The 16,360-nt window shown below is 35.8% G+C and overlaps 1 protein-coding gene across 18 annotated transcripts in view; it reads left to right on the top strand.

The window, feature by feature from the left end:
* Window positions 1-16,360, top strand: part of GDPD4 (glycerophosphodiester phosphodiesterase domain containing 4) — a 118,996-nt gene that overhangs the window by 56,645 nt on the left and 45,991 nt on the right. For 17 of the 18 annotated variants that reach the window (XR_013362281.1, XR_013362280.1, XR_013362278.1 and 14 more), the window contains 2 exons: window positions 2,033-2,254; window positions 3,191-3,345. The exons of the other annotated variant lie outside the window; for it this stretch is intronic. Coding sequence is in view for 4 of the 17 variants with exons in the window: in XM_077867151.1 (XP_077723277.1) it covers window positions 2,033-2,254; window positions 3,191-3,345 (377 nt within the window). In the remaining 13 variants the exon portion in view is untranslated. The remainder of the gene's footprint in view (window positions 1-2,032; window positions 2,255-3,190; window positions 3,346-16,360) is intronic. 18 annotated transcript variants of the gene reach the window in all.

The following is a 16,360-nucleotide window of genomic DNA, read 5'->3' as shown; positions in this document are numbered from 1 at the left end:
TAAGGACTTTTTAGTGTTGTTTTTATTTGATGAACCAGGTGTCTTATGTGGAGAACCAGAGGTTGGTTTTCATTTCTAGCTCATTACTTCCTAGTGCTTTTTTGAAAATGTTTAACCATATGTTGGAGATTCTTTAAACTGGCTGTGTCCCATTCCAGTTTATCTTTCTCACTAAGTCCCTGATTTTATATACCAAAAAAGAGGCTCAATTAACTTCTGCCATTAGATCTAACACATAATAGTATTTAAAGCTTACTGGAATCTAGTTTTATTTTATTTTATCTTAAAGATTTTATGTATTCATGAGAGACACACAGAGAGAGGCAGAATACAGGCAGAGGGAGAGGCAGGCTCCCTCCGGGGAGCCTGATGTAGGACTCGATCCCGGGACCTGGGATCACGACCTGAGCCCAAGGCACATGCCCAGCCACTCACTGAGCCACCGAGGCGTCCCTGGAATCTAGTTTTAAGCTCTCATATTGTTTAACCTTTAAAAACATTTTTTGTTTAATTTATCTTTAAAGGAAAGTCTTTATAAAAGTCCTTGCACAGTACATTCTTATTTATGCCCATTCAGGGACTTTTTAAAAATTGTGCTCAGCTGAGTTATTTAAGTTCTGTCTTGGTCTTTCCCATTGTGTTCTTTTAACAGTTTTCCCCAAATGAAGGTCTAATAAGAGAATTAGTTGGCCTTGATCTGGTGGAATATAACAAAATATTGAATTCTGAAGCAAATTTTCTATTTTCCTGAGAATTAATAAAACCCTTAATAACAGACCTCAACTCAGATCTAGACCATAGTTTGACTTTATTTCTATGGTCTGACTTCTGTTCTGGCATGAGGATACTGTATAATATGACTATTTCTTTGCCAAGAAGGAGACCAGAAGAAGGAAGAAATAGGATAAGATGAGAACAAAGATAAAGTCGTGTAGAAAAAAAACATTACTTGCCTCTTGAGAAAAGGACCCATGTCCTGTTTCTTTCTTAGGCATAGCCTTTTATCACTTACTTCACCCACAAATGATTTAAAATGGGCAAATGACTATAAAAGTAGTCATCTGTTAAATGTAATATGGCTAATAAATGTATGGTGTAAAATGAAACGCTGTGTATTGCAAAGATAACAGGACAGTTCCTGCCATAAGGGAGGTACATTCCCGTAGAGGCAGTAGGGAGTGAGGGAACGATGTGAATTGTGTACTTTTCTATGTACTAGACATGCTTGTAGACCCTGTAAATATTTTATCATATTTAATATTCAAAAGAATCCTGAGAAATACATAGATTGCCTCTCCCTTCACCCATTTTATAATTTGGGCAATAAAGACTTCGAGAATTTAAACAGTTTTACCAAGATTACACAGCAACACACACACACAAAACAAGGATTTGAATCTGATCTAAGATGTAAACAAATAGAAGGCAGAATGAAACATACAACTGAGGTGTAAAAATGAGCCTCTGGAGTTTAATACCATCAGAATCTCGTTAGTTCAGGAATATTTAAGGAAGGCTTCGTGAAGGAGGTAACATTTAAGCTGGGCTTTATAGGTTTAGGATAAGATTTTTAACAGGTGGATTCAGCAAGGAAAGCCAACGAGCGATGGAGCTGGAATTGAATCCAATTTTATCTAAAGCCAATGCCTATTTTCTTCCCATTACATAAACTAGAATAGTGAAAGCAAATGTGGGAAGCCAGTGTGACTTTTATAAAGAGAGATTTTATTACCTCAACTTATAGAAAAAAAGCTGAAAAGGTCAAGACAAAATTATGAAGGAACTTCAGTGCAAACACATGTTCTACAGTATAGAAGAAATCATTCCAAATACCATAATTATGTATATGAAGATTACATTGAATTTCTCTCCTTGGCAACTCTTATCTCAGGACAAGTATTTCAGAGGGTCTGGTGGGTTGAATGATAATGGAGCAAAATGGAGGTAGGGCTGGGTGTAGGGCTATAGAGCAGGAAAATTGGAAATTGCTTTTGATAAGAGTCCATGTATTCTCTGATATATTTGTTTTTAGTTCAAACCATTTTACAAAATGAAACGCCTCTCAAAGGCTGATCGTGAAAAAGCAGAAAATCAGACGATTCCAAGACTAACTGATTTATTGGAACTTGCACAGAAGGAACAAAAATTTGTGATATTTGATCTTAATGGCCCTACACGAAAACATCCTCTTAGAAACACATATGTTCGCCATGTAGTAAGCGTGATCCTTGCATCTAAAATTGAGCAACATCTGGTATGTCTACCTCATTATTTACAGTAGAATTTAGTTTGGGAGGTGGGTAGCATGTCCCAGGAGTATAGCAGTTGAACCTGACCCACCTTGTAGATCTTCCCTGGGATGCTCAAATAATTTTGCTCTCTGTAGATATAGAGGTGATTACTTATGTAGCCACATGTGGCAATCTAAGAATGACCCAGTTAAATTTATCCAGGGGAGAAAAACAGTAGCTGTTTGCTACTCCAAACTAAATGATGTAACAGCACTCTGTTAAAAGGCATGTGTGTAATGACTATGTGATGTGACTTATACCATCACTAGCATAGAACTATTATAAGGGGCCAGGGCAGCACTGAGGCTTTGAAGATTTGGCTTTAACTAATGATACAGAAGAAAGAGCTGGTTCTTATTCAAGCAGAGATTTGTTCATCATGTTTTTCAGAAGCAATTCTCTGCACTTGAACAATCATTCCAAATCTCTTAAATTCTTAGAATATGGTAGATTACTGACTGAAACCAATATGTGTTTTCCTGCAAATAAAATATTTCCACGGATGAATCATAAAAGCATTGTCCACTGATATAGGAAATAACCCCTTTCAAAGATGATTTTTAGTGTCATCAGCCAGAGGAAATTGATTCCCGCCTTTCACCCGCACCTACCAACTCCTCATCCACTTTGGCTAGTGTGAGGCTATTGGAACACCAATGGGCCTTTGACTCAGGATGTTAACTCTGAGAAATCTCAGCTCCAGAACAATCCTGGTGAAAGCCACATTATAAGAGTTCATTAGACAGTATGAGGCCAAGGTGACTCTTTTTCACTAAGGGCTAAATCTCTCTCCCTGGGACTCTGCTCCCTGGGACTCCCTGCTCTCTCTCTTCTACATGGAACTCTTTGTACCTGGAGAGCTGATTATCCACTGAAAGACTTCCTTTTTATCCTTACAGATTTTTTGGTTGTCAAGTTTTGATAGGCAGTATGTCAGAAATGCAGCTCCTGGTTTTCAGCAAGTGGGCCGGTTATTTTCCATTGAACGTCTTACAAAAGAAAATATCAGTATAATAAATGTTGACTACAAGAGGTTATTCTACAGTGGGTTGAGGTAAGAGTTTGACCATACCTCTCTCGGCAGGTATTGCCTTGCATAAAATCAGTACTCCTACCAAGCGCTTTGGCTTCTCTATCTCATCTCAGAGTTTCTTTGTGTGGTTCTTTTTGGAATCCCCTATTTTCCCCTCTTCCCCATCCCACGCTATCTTTCTTCCTCCCTCTGCCAGCAAACTTTCAAGTGTAGACTGTGTCCCTTGAACACAGTCTTCAGCCCCTTCTCTATCTCCAGTCTGTTATCATTCAGCACACTTTTTTGTATGCTTAGTGGTTTTGTTCTTATGTAAGGTGATTGAACAGTCAGAAATCAGGAAGTTGTTTATTCCTCCTGCCATTACCAGATGGATTGCAGTTCCTCATAAATAGCTTTGTGGTCCAGATAGCCAAATTTTTTATAGGGATAATTAAGATGGTGTCCTTCTCTCCTACTCATAACTAAATAATTATTTTTATTTTTTATTTTTTTAAATAATTATTTTAAAAAAACAACCTTAAAACAACCAAGGACAAGAAGAAACAAATTATTAGCTATGTTTATAAATATGTAATTAGTGACAAATTTTTCAAATTAAAAGCACCAGGGAATAAAATGGTACCTTTTTCAGACTTAACTGTTATTAATGACTCCTTGATTTAATCCACGTTTCCTTTCTCTTATATTTGAAAGTAAAATTTTTCAGATGATTTTAAATGTTCAAAAACAGTTTTGGGGCAGCCCTGGTGGGACAGAGGTTTAGCACCGCCTGCAGCCAGGGGTGTGATCCTGGAGACGCTGGATCAAGTCCCACATCGGGCTCCCAACATGGAGCCTACTTCTCCCTCTGCCTGTGTCTCTGCCTCTCTCTCTCTCTGTGTGTGTGTCTCAATAAATAAAAATAAAATCTTTAAAAAAACAACAACAACAACAACAACAAAAAAAAAACAACAACAAAGTTTTCCCTGCAGAGATATATATATACAAAATCTCCTTGGGCTTAATAAAAATTCCCACTAGATGCCTGGGTGGCTCAGCTTTTGAGCACCTGCCTTCAGCTCAGGGCATGATCCTGGGTCTGGGGGATCAAGTCCTCCATCAGGCTCCCTGCAAGAAGCCTGCTTCTCCCTCTGCCCATGTCTCTGCCTCTTTCTCTGTCTCTCTCATGAATAAATAAATGCATTCATCTTTTAAAAATTCCCGCTGTTTTTCTGCAACTCAAGCCATGAACTAAGCTGTTAGATTTACCTCTGCTCCTGCTCTTGCTTCTCCTGCCTCTCTGGCCTTTTGGTGGTTGATCATGAAATACTATCTTTTTTCTTTTAGCAATGTTTTACCTCTATTTCCTAATCAGATTTCTCTTTGCTCAACTACTACTTCTATTTTGAGTGTATTTTTCTTTCCTTTTACATTTTTTCAAACAGAAAATAGCTCTATGATAGTGTCCTTATCTCCTACTCATTATTTAGATCAATCTAGTACTTGAAAAATAATTATAATAGCTTCCATTTATTGAGCATTTACTATGTGTCAGGTTCTGTGGTTGTTAGACCACAGGCTTTTTTTCAGTTTCTGCCCTCCTCATCATCTACACATAGGACTTTAGATAAATTTCTGATCATTTGTTTTCTCATTTGTAAATTAAGATAGCAACAACCTAAGGAGGAAAAAAAAAGAATAACAATAACATGATGAACTGGTTAAAAGATTAGATGATAATATTCTTTATATAATGTGCATGCAAAATACTGGGCAAGTGTAAGAACACAAGCTGCTGCTTTTATCATCACCATCCTTACATGCTGTGCCCTAGAAATGATCATCATCCCCATTTTTTCAAATGAGGAAACTTGTTTCTAAAGAGGAAAAGTTCAGATAGGCTAGGTAATTCACCAAAGTTAATATACTTGATCAGTAGGGGACCAAACTGAGATTTAAATATAGGTCTGACAGAGTCCAGAAGTCCAAATTTTTTCACCCTAGGAATATAGGTATTCCTTGGCTGTAGTTATATGGGCATAGTTTCAACTGGCATCAGATTTGAGAGGGATCATGTCCTGAATCCTATTATAAAGTTAAGCAGTTTAATTTAGCTCAGCAAGTATTTACTGAGTACTAGTATATACAAGTGTATCATGCTAGTTTTATATGAAAAGTCCAAAGCAAGGCACTATCCTTTTCCTTAGGGAAACCATGTATTCTAATAAGAACAAAAGAGGTTTTTCCATATAACTATACTGCAAAGCTGATCGTGATAAATTCATGTGCTGTACATTATTCTAAGTCTTTCTCCTCAAGGACCACTGCATTTTAAGAAATTAAGCTACTTGTGTAATGTTTATGACCAGAATATTTGTAATTATGATCACATATCCAGTATATTCCCTGTGATTATTATGCTCACTTCATAGTTTATCTGACCATGTTCACAAGACATTATGACCTTGCCATTTTTGACTAAGAATGCTTTAAATACATTATTTTAATCAATTTATATTAACATAGAGATGTCCTCTGCTTTATTTCTAATGTGGAAATTTTTATAGCATTTTTTAAAAGCCTGGGTGGCTCAGTCAGTTAAGTGTCTGCCTTCAGCTCAGATCACAATCTTGGTATCCTGGAATCAAGCCCTGTGCTGGGCTCCCTGCTCAGCAGGGAATCTGCCACTCCCCCTGCTTGTGCTCTCTCTCTCTTAATTTTAAACCCTGATTTATTGAGGTGAAATTCATATAACATAAAATTAACCATTTTAAGAGTCTCATGCTCTACTGACTGACCTAAGTGAGAACTTAAAATTAACCTTATTTATTTATTTATTTATCTATCTATCTATCAAAATGAATATGGCTTTATTTTTTTTATGATTGTAAAAGCAATTCATGCTTGTGAAAACATTCATGCTGTTCAGAAAGATGTAAAGGCAGTGAAAATATCCTTATCTTTTCATCCAAAGGTAACTTGTATTTTCTCCATGTGACTGTGTGCACATTTGAATGCACACAGATTCACACAGATTCACACATGTATGTGTGGATTTATATTTTCACAAAATCGAGATAATACTTTTTCCAAGTTCAACAATATATCCTAAATATCTTCCCATGTTAATAAATGCAGATCTACCTTACCATTTTATTTTATTCTGCCCCACATGTGAATTCTGCCATTTAAAAATTTTTTTTCACTTCCGTTTTTTAAATTTAAATTAAATGAATTAACATAATGTATTATTGGCTTCAGATAGAGGTCAGTGATCATCAGTCTTCTATAACACCCAGTACTCATTATATCATGTACCCTTCTTAATGCCCATCACCCAGTTATCCTTTCCCTCCAGGAACCTTCAGTTTGTTTCTTATGATTAAGGGCCTCTTATGGTTTGTCTCCCTCTCTAATTTCATCTTGTTTTATTTTTTCTTCTGTTATGATCCTCTGTTTTGTTTCTTCAGTTCCAGACGTGAGTGAGATCATATGATAATTGTCTTTCTCTGATTGACTTGTTTTGCTTAACATAATACCCTCTAGTTCCATCCATGTCATTGCAAATGGCAAGAATTCCTTTTTTATGGCTGAGTAGTATTCCATTATATATATATATATACCACATCTTCTTTATCCATTCATCTGTCGATGGACATCTGGGCTTTTCTGTAGTTTGGCTATTGTGGACACTCTTGCTATAAACATTGGGGTGCAGGTGCCCCTTCAGATCACCACATTTGTATCTTTAGGGTAAATACCCAGTAGTCATTGCTGGGTCATAGGGTACCTCTATTTTCATTCTTTTTTTTTTTCTATTTTTTGAGGAACCTTCATACTGTTCTCCAGAGTGGCTGCACCAGCTTACATTTCCACCAAGAGTACAGTAAGGTTCCCCTTTCTCGACATCCTCATCAACATCTGTCATTTCCTGACCTGTTCATTTTAGCCATCTTGCCTGGTGTGAGGTGATAGTTCATTGTGGTTTTGATTTGTATTTCCCTGATGATGAGCATCTGTTGCTCATATTTTCATGTGTCTATTAGCCATCTGAATGTCTTCTTTGGAAAAATGTCTATTCACATCTTCTGCCCATGTTTTAATTGGATTTTTTGTTTTTTGAGTATTGAGTTTAAGTTCTTTATAGATTTTGGATACTAATCTTTTATCAAATATGTCATTTGCAAATATCTTCTCCCATTTCATCGTTGCCCTTTAGTTTTGTTGATTGTTTCCTTTGCTGTGCAAAAGCTTTTTATTTTGATGAAGTCCCAGTAGTTCATTTTTGCATTTGTTTCCCTTGCCTTTGGAGATGTGTCTAGCAAGAAGTTGCTGTAGCCAAGGTCACAGAGGTTGCTGCCTATGTTCTCCTTTAGGATTTTGATGGATTCCTGTCTCAGACTTAGGCCTTTCATCTATTTGAGTCTATTTTTGTGTATGGTATGAGGAACTGCTCCAGTTTCATTCTTTGCATTTAGCTGTCCAGTTTTCTCTTTGTGCTCCTTTAGTATTGGTGTATAGAAATGCAGTAGACTTCTTGCATTGATTTTACATCCTGTGACTTTGCTAAATTCCTGTATCAGTTCTAGCAATTTTGTGAATAAGTCCTATCGGTTTTCTACATAGAGTATTATGTCATCTGTGAAGAGTGAAAGTTTGACTTCTTTACTGATTCAGATGCCTCTTATTTCTTTTTGTTGTCTGATTTCTGAGGCTAGGATGTCCAGTACTATGTTGAACAATAGTGGTGAGAGTGGGCATCCTTGTAGTGTTCCTTACCTTAGGGGAAAAGCTCTGTTTTTCCCCATTGAGGATGATATTAACTGTGGGTCTTTCACATATGGTCTTTATGATATTGAAGTAGGTTCCTTCTAGCCCTACTTTCTTGAGGGTTTTTATTAAGAAATGATGCTGTATTTTGTCAAATGTTTTTCTACACCTATTGAACGGATCATATGATTCTTGTTCTTTCTTTTATTAATGTAGTGTATCACATTGATTGATGTGAAGATGTTGAACCACATTTGCAACCCAGGAATAAATCCCACTTAGTCGTGGGGGGTGCTTGGCAGGATGAGCACTGGGTGTTATGCTATATGTTGGCAAGTTGAACTCCAATAAAAAAAAATTAAAAATAAATAAAAATTCATCTTTAATTTCCTGATTGAGTCCTTCATTCTTTATAGGATGCTCTTTAACCTCCATGTGTTTGAGTTCTTTCCAAATTTCCTCTTGTGATTGAATTCCAGTTTCAAAGCATTGCAGTCTGAAAATATCCAGGGAATTATCCCAGTCTTTTGGTACCCGTTGAGACCTGATTTGTGACCTAGTATGTGATCTCTTCTGGAGAATGTTCCATGTGCCCTTGAGAAGAATGTGTATTCTGTTGCTTTAGGATGGAACGCTCTGAATATATCTGTGCAATCTGTCTGGTCCAGTGTGTCATTCAAAGCCCTTGTTTCCTTGTTGATCTTCTGCTTAAGTGATCTATCCATTGCTTGAGTAGAGTGTTAAAATCTCCTACTATTATTGTATTATTATTGATGTATTTCTTTAATTTTGTTATTAATTGGCTTATAAAATTGGATGTTCCCAGGTTAGGGACATAAATATTTACAAGTGTTAGGTCCTCTTATTGGATAAACTTTTTAATTATGATATAGTGTCCTTCCTCATTTCTTAATACAGTCTTTGGTTTGAAATCTAATTTGTCTGATATAAGGATCACCACTTTAGCCTTCTTTTGATGTCTGTTAGCATATAAATGGTTTTTCACCCCCTGACTTTAAATCTGGAGGTGTCTTTGGGTCTAAAATGAGCCTCTTGCAGATAGCGTATCAATGGGTCTTGCTTTGTTATCCAGTCTGATACCCCATGTCTTTTGACTTTGGCATTTAACCCATTTACATTCAGAGTAATTGTTGAAAGACATGAATTTAGTGCCCTTGTATTACCTGGAGAGTCAGTATTTCTGTATGTTGTCTCTGCTCCTTTCTAGTCTATGTTACTTTTGGGCTCTCTCTTCACTTAAAGGATCCCTTTTAATATTTCTTGTAGGGCTGGTTTGGTGATCACAAATTGTTTTAGTTTCTCTTTGTCTGGAAGCTTTTTATCTCTCCTATTTTGAATGACATTCTAGATGGGTAAAGCACTCGTAGCTGCATATTTTTCATATTTAGCATTCTGAATATGTGACGCCAGTCCTTTCTGGCCTGCCAGGCCTCTGTGGAAAGGTCTGATGCCAGTCTAGTGTTTCTACCATTTTAGGTTACAGACCTATTGTCCTGGGCTGCTTTCAGGATTTTCTCTTTGTCTCTGAGATTTGCCAGTTTCACAATTATATGTCAGGGTGTTGACCTATTTTTATTGATTTTTAGGGGGGTTCTCTGTGCCTCCTGGACTTGGATGCCTATTTCTTTCCCCAGATTAGGGAAGTTCTCTGTTATAATTTGCTCCAGTATACCTTCTACTCCACCCCTCTTCTTCCTCTTCTGGAATCCCAATTATTCTAATATTGTTTTGCTCCATGGTATCACTTATTTCTTGAATTCCCTCCTCATCATCCAGTAGTTGTTTATCTCTTTTTTTTTCTGAAATTTTTTATTCTCTATCATTTTGTCTTCTAGATCACAAATTCTCTTCTGCCTCATTTATCCTAGCAGTTAGAGTCTCCCGTTTTTTATTGCATCTCATTAATAACCTTTTTTATTTTGACTTCATTAGATTTTAGTTCTTTTATTTCTCCAGAAAAGGATTCTCTAGTGTCTTCTGTGCTTTTTTCAAACCCAGCTAGTATCTTTATAATCGTTATTCTGAACTCTAGTTCCAACATTTTACTTATGCCCCATACAGATTAGGTCCCTGTCAGTACTGCCTCCTGTTCTCTTTTTTTAGGTGAGTTTTTATGTCTTGTCATTCTTGCTGAAAGTGGTGGTTGCTTTTCAATTTGTAGAGTTGCAGCTATTCTTTTCTTAGCTCTCTGGTTAAGTTTGCAGGTATTCAGAATGAATTGATAGCTATCTAGATGAATTCCTGGGTCTAGATGAAACTAAGGTCTCCTATTCCTCCACCACCTTTGAGTCTGTCCTTGAAATTAACCATTTTAAAGTGAACAGTTCATTAGCATTTAGTTCATTTACTTCTCGTTCCATCCGATACATTTTTTCCCTCTGTTTGATGTTTTAATTTAAATTCTAGGTAGTTAACATATAGGGTAATATTGGTGTCAGGAGTAGAACTTAGTGATCAGCACTTACATATAATACCTAGTGCTCATCACAAGTGTCCTCCATAATACCTATCAACTTCTTAGCTCATCCTCCACCCACCTCCCTCCATCAAGCCTCAGTTTGTTCTCTCTAGTTAAGAATCCCTGTGGTTTGCTTCCTCTCTTTTTTCCCCTTCCTCTATGTTTATCTGTTTTATTTCTTAAATTCCACGTATGAGTGAAGTCATATGGAATTTGTCTTTCTCTGACTAATGTATTTCACTTAGCATAATACACTCTAGCTCCGTATGTGTCACTGCAAATGGCAAGACTTCATTCTTTTTGGTGGCTAAATAATATTCCACTCTTCTTCTGTATCCATCTTACTTATCAGTTGATGGATATTTGGGCTCTCTCTGTAGTTTGGCTATTGTTGGTAATGCTGCTATAAACATTAGAGTACATGTACCCCTTTGAATCTGTATTTATGTATGCTTTGGTTGAATACTTAGTGGTGCAATTGCTGGGTCATAGGGTATTTTTATTTTTAACTTTTTGAGGAACCTCCAAACTGTTCTCTAGAGTGGCTGCAACAGATTGCATTCCCACCAACAGTATAAGAGGGTTCCCCTTTCTCCACATCCTTGCCAACACCTCTTGTTTCTTGTGTTGTTATTTTAGCCATTCTGACAGATTTGAGGTTGTATCTCATTTGGTTTGATTTGTATTTCCCTGATGAAGAATGATGTTGAACATCTTTTCATGTGTCAGTTAACCATCTGGATATCTTCTTTGGAAAATGTCTATTCATGTCTTCTGCCCATTTCTTAGCTGGGTTATTTATTTTGGGGGCTTTGAGTTTCATAAATTCTGTATAGATTTTGAGACTTACCCTTAATCAGATACGTCATTTGCCAATGCATTTTGATAGTAGAAATTTTTATTTTCCTTCTCTTCCTTGGTCAGTCTTGCTAGGAGTTAATGAATTTTATTAATCCTTTCAAAACCCCCAGTTTTGGCTTTGTTACCCTTTATCTGTTGCACATTTACTTTCCCATTTCATTGATTCCTGTTCTTTATTTTCTTTTACTTAAAGTTTAATTTGCTCTTCATTTTTTTGTTTGTAGAAACTTTATGTTTGAGTTTTAGATATGACAACAGGAGCAAAAACCTTTTTATGGAAGGCTGGAATTAGATATGGAGTTTTAAATGGCAATTCTATTAGTGGATAATTCCAAATTGAAAATACACACTGGGCCATCTGGATGGCTCAGTTGAGCATCTGACTCTTAATTTCAGCTTGGGTCACAATCTCAGTTTCATGAGATCAAGCCCTGCGTTGGGCTCCTTACTCAGCAGGGAGTATCCTTGAGATTCTCCCTCTCTCTCTGCCCCCTCCCCTCATTCATTCTTGTGGTCATTTGTGCTCTCTATCTAAAACAATCTTTTAAAAAATAATAGAATAAATAAATCTTTAAAATAAAACCCATAATGTATAATAATACTCTAAGAAAAACATACTTTAGTTTTTTAAATCTTAAAGTGTAGAATAGATGGTATATATCTGCTCTCATAATTTACTTTTCTCAAAACACTTCATTTTTTTAAAAAAGATTTTATTTATTTATTCATGAGAGACACAGAGAGATGCAGAGACATGGACAGAGGGAGAGCAGGTTCCATGCCGGAGTCTGACACGGGACTTGATCCCAGGCCTCCAGGATCAGGCCCTGGGCTGAAGGCGGCACTAAACTGCTGAGCCACCTGGGTTACCCAAAACACTTCATTTTTTATTGAGGTATAGTTGACACAATGTTACATTATTTTCAGGTGTACAACAACTCTGTGCTATGCTTACCACAAGTATAGCTACCACCTGTCACCATATAAGGCTATTACAATACCATTGGCTTTATTCCCTATGCTGTACCTTTTATCCCTTTATGGACTTATTCATTCCGTAACTGGAAGCCTGTATTTCTTTTTTTTTTTTTTTAAGATTTTATTTATTCATGACAGACAGAGAGAGAGAGAGGCAGAGACACAGGCAGAGGGAGAAGCAGGCTCCATGCAGGGAGCCCAATGCGGGACTTGATCCTGGATCTCCAGGGATCACACCCCGGGCCGAAGGCAGCGCCAAACTGCTGGACCACCGGGGCTGCCCTGGAAACCTGTATTTCCCACTCCCCTTTACCTATTTTGCCTATGCCCTCCAACCCCATTCCATCTGGCAACCAGCAGTTTGTTCTGTTTGTGGATCTGTTACTATGTGGTTGGTTTGTTGGTTATTCATTTACTTTGTCTTTAAGATTCCACATTTAATTGAAATCATATAGAATTTGTCTTTTTTTGTCTAACTTAAGTTAGCATAATATTTTCTAGGTCCATCTATATTATGGCAAATGGCAAGAGCTCTTTCTTTTTATGGTTGAGTAATATTTCATTGTATATAAATATACCACATCTTCATTCATCTTTTGGTGGACATTTGGGCTGCTTCTATATCTTGGCTTATTGTAAATAAAGCTGCAATAAACATAGAGGTATGTATAATTGACATTTCCACCAAAAATGTATAAGGGTTCCTTTTTCTCCACATCCTCATCGGCTCTTGTTACTTCTTGCCTTATTGATACTAGCTAGCCATTCTGACAGGTGTAAGGTGATGTCTCATTGTGATTTTGATTTGCATTTCTCTAATGAAGAGTGAGATTGAACATCTTTTCATGTGTCTTGTGGCCATCTGTATGTCTTCTCTGGAAATACATCTGTTCAGATCCTCTGCCAATTTTTAAAATCAGATTTTTTTATATTGTTGAGTTATATAAGATACTTATATTTTTTTTATATTAAGCCTTTATTGGATGTATCATTTACAAATATCCTCTTCCATTCAGTTGGTATTGGTTGCCTTTTCATTTTGTTGATAGTTTCCTTTGCTATGCAAAAGCTCTTCATTTCAATGCAGTCCCAATAGTTTATTTTTACTTTTATTTCTCTTCCCCTATGTCTAGAGACATATCTAGAAAAATGTTTCTGAGGCCTAATGCCTATGTTTTCTTCTAAGAGTTTTATGGTTTCAGGTCTCACATGTAGGTCTTTAATTCTTTTTGAGTTTATTTTTGTCTATGGTGTAAGAAAGTGGTTCACTTGAATTCTTTTACATGTAGCTGTCCAATTTCCTAGCACCATTTATTGAAGTAATTGTCTTTTCCCCATTCTTGCTTCTTTTGTCCTAAATTGACTGGATGCACATGGGTTTATTTCTGAGCTCTCTGTTCTGTTTTATTGATCTATGTGTCTATGTTTTGTCTGTACCATACTCTTGATTATTACGGCTTTGCAGTATATTATGAAATCTGAGATTGTGATATCTCCAGCTTTGTTGTTCTTACTTAAGATTGCTTTGGCTATTTGGGGTGTTTTGAGGTCACATACAAATTTTAGGAATATTCTAGTTCTGTGAAAAATACTCTTGGTATTTTGATAGGGATTGTTTGAATCTGTAGATTACTTTGGGTAGTATGGACATTCTAACAATATTAATTCTTTAAATCCAAGAGCATAGAATTCTTTCCATTTCTTTGTGTCATCTTCAATTTCTTTTACCAATTGTTTTGTAGTTTTAGAGTACAGATTGTTCACCTCCTTGATTAAATTTATTTCTAAGTATTTTTTTTGAATAATTGTAAATGGGATTGTTTTCTTAATTTCTCTCTATACTGTTTCATTATTAGTATAGAGAAACACAACAGATTTCTGTGTATTAATTTTATATCCTGCCAGTTGACTGAATTAATTTATCAGTTCTAATAGTTTTTTGGTGGACTCCTTAGGGTTTTCTATATATAGTATGTAATCTGGAGATTTTGACGGTTTTACTTCTTCCTTATGAATTTTAATGCCTTTTATTCCTTTTTCTTATCTGATTACTGAAATAGGATGTCCAGTATTGTGTTAATTAAGTAAAAGTGGTAAGAGTAAACATCCTTGTCTTGTTCCTGATCTTAAAGGAATAGCTCTCAGTTTTTGATGACCTTAATATGATGTTAGCTCTGAGTTTTTTGTATTTGGCCCTTATAATATTAGAGTATGTTCTCTCTAAACCTACTTTGTTGAAAGTTTTTATCGTGAACAGACATATTTTTCAGATGCTTTTACTGCACCTTTTGAGATATCATGTGTTTTTTATCCTTCTTCTTGTTAATGTGGTATATCTCATGGTTGATTTGCTAATATTGGACTACTCTTGTGTCCCTGTAATAAATCTGACTTCATTGTGGTGAATAATTTTTTCACTGTATTGTTGAATTTGGTTTGCTAATATTTTGTTGAAGGTTTTTACATCTATGTGCATCAGAGATATTGGCCTGTAGTTCTCTTTTATTGTACTGTCCTTATCAGGATTTGTTATCAGGGTAATCCTGGCTTCATGAGTGAATTTGGAAGTTTTCCTTCCTCTTTTATTTTATTTTTTGGAAAAATTTGGGATTAATAGTATTAACACTTATTTAAATATTTGGTAGACTTCAACCATGAAGCCTTCTGGTTCTGTACTTTTGTTTGGAAGTTTTCTGATTACTGATACAATTTCATTACTGGTGATTGGTATGTTCAGATTTTCTATTTCTTCCTGATTTTTTGTATGTTTCTTGGAATTTATCCATTTCTTCTAGGTTGTCCAATTTATTGGAATATAATTCTTTATTATATTCTCTTATAATTCTTTGTATTTCTGTGATATTAGCTATTTCTCTACCTTTATTTCCAATTTTGTTAATTCTTTTTTTTTTTTTTTTGATAAGTCTGGCTAAAGGTTTTTCACCTGTGTTGATCTTTAAAAAAACAAAAACAAAAACAAAAACAAAACAAAACAAAAAAAACCAGCTCCTGGCTTTATTGATTGGTTCTATTGTTTTTTTAGTTTGTATTTCATTTATTTCTGCCCTGATATCTATTCTTTCCTTCCTTCTATTGGTTTGGGGTTTTGTTTGTTCTTCTTTTTCTAACTCCTTTAGATATAAGATTAGGTTTTATATTTGAGGTTTTTCTTGTTTCTTGAGGTAGGCCTTTATTGCTATAAACTTCCCTCTTTGAACTGCTTTTGCTTTGTCCCAAAGATTGTAGATCATTGTGCTTTCCTTTTCATTTGTGTTTATTTAAATTTTATTTCCTCTTTGATTTCTTCATTGACCCATTGGTTGTTTAGTAGCATGTTGTTTAGCCTCCGTGTGTTTGTGGTTTTTCCAATTTTTTTTTGTAATTGATGTGTAGTTTCATGCTACACATCAATGGTTAAAAAAGATATGTGGTATAATTTCAATCTATTTAAATTTATTGATACTTGTTTTGCAGCCGAACATGATCTGTCCTGGAGAATGTTCCCTGTGCAATTGAAAAGAATATGTATTCTGCTGTTTTGGTTGGAATGTTCTGTGTATATCTGTTAGGTCTAGTGTATCATTCAAAGCCATTGTTCCTGAGGATCCCTGGGTAGCTCAGTGGTTTAGCGCCTGCCTTTGGCCCAGGGCATGATCCTAGAGTCCTGGGATCAAGCCCCACATCAAGCTCCACATCGGGCACCCTGCATGGAGCCTGCTTCTCCCCTCTGCCTATGTGTCTGTCTCTCTTTGTGTCTCTCATTAATAAATAAATAAAATCTTTAAAACAAACAAACAAACAAAGCCATTGTTCCTTTGTTGATTTTCTATCTGGGTGATCTACGCATTGATTTTTAAGAAGAGTATTAAAATCCCCTATTATTATTGTATTACTGTCAATTTCTCCCTTTAGAACTGTTAATATTTGCTATATATATATATATATATATATATATATATATATATATAT

The sequence above is a fragment of the Canis aureus genome, chromosome 23 (assembly GCF_053574225.1).
Source record: "Canis aureus isolate CA01 chromosome 23, VMU_Caureus_v.1.0, whole genome shotgun sequence".
NCBI lineage: Eukaryota > Metazoa > Chordata > Mammalia > Carnivora > Canidae > Canis > Canis aureus.
This window is presented reverse-complemented; position numbering and strand designations above follow the sequence as displayed.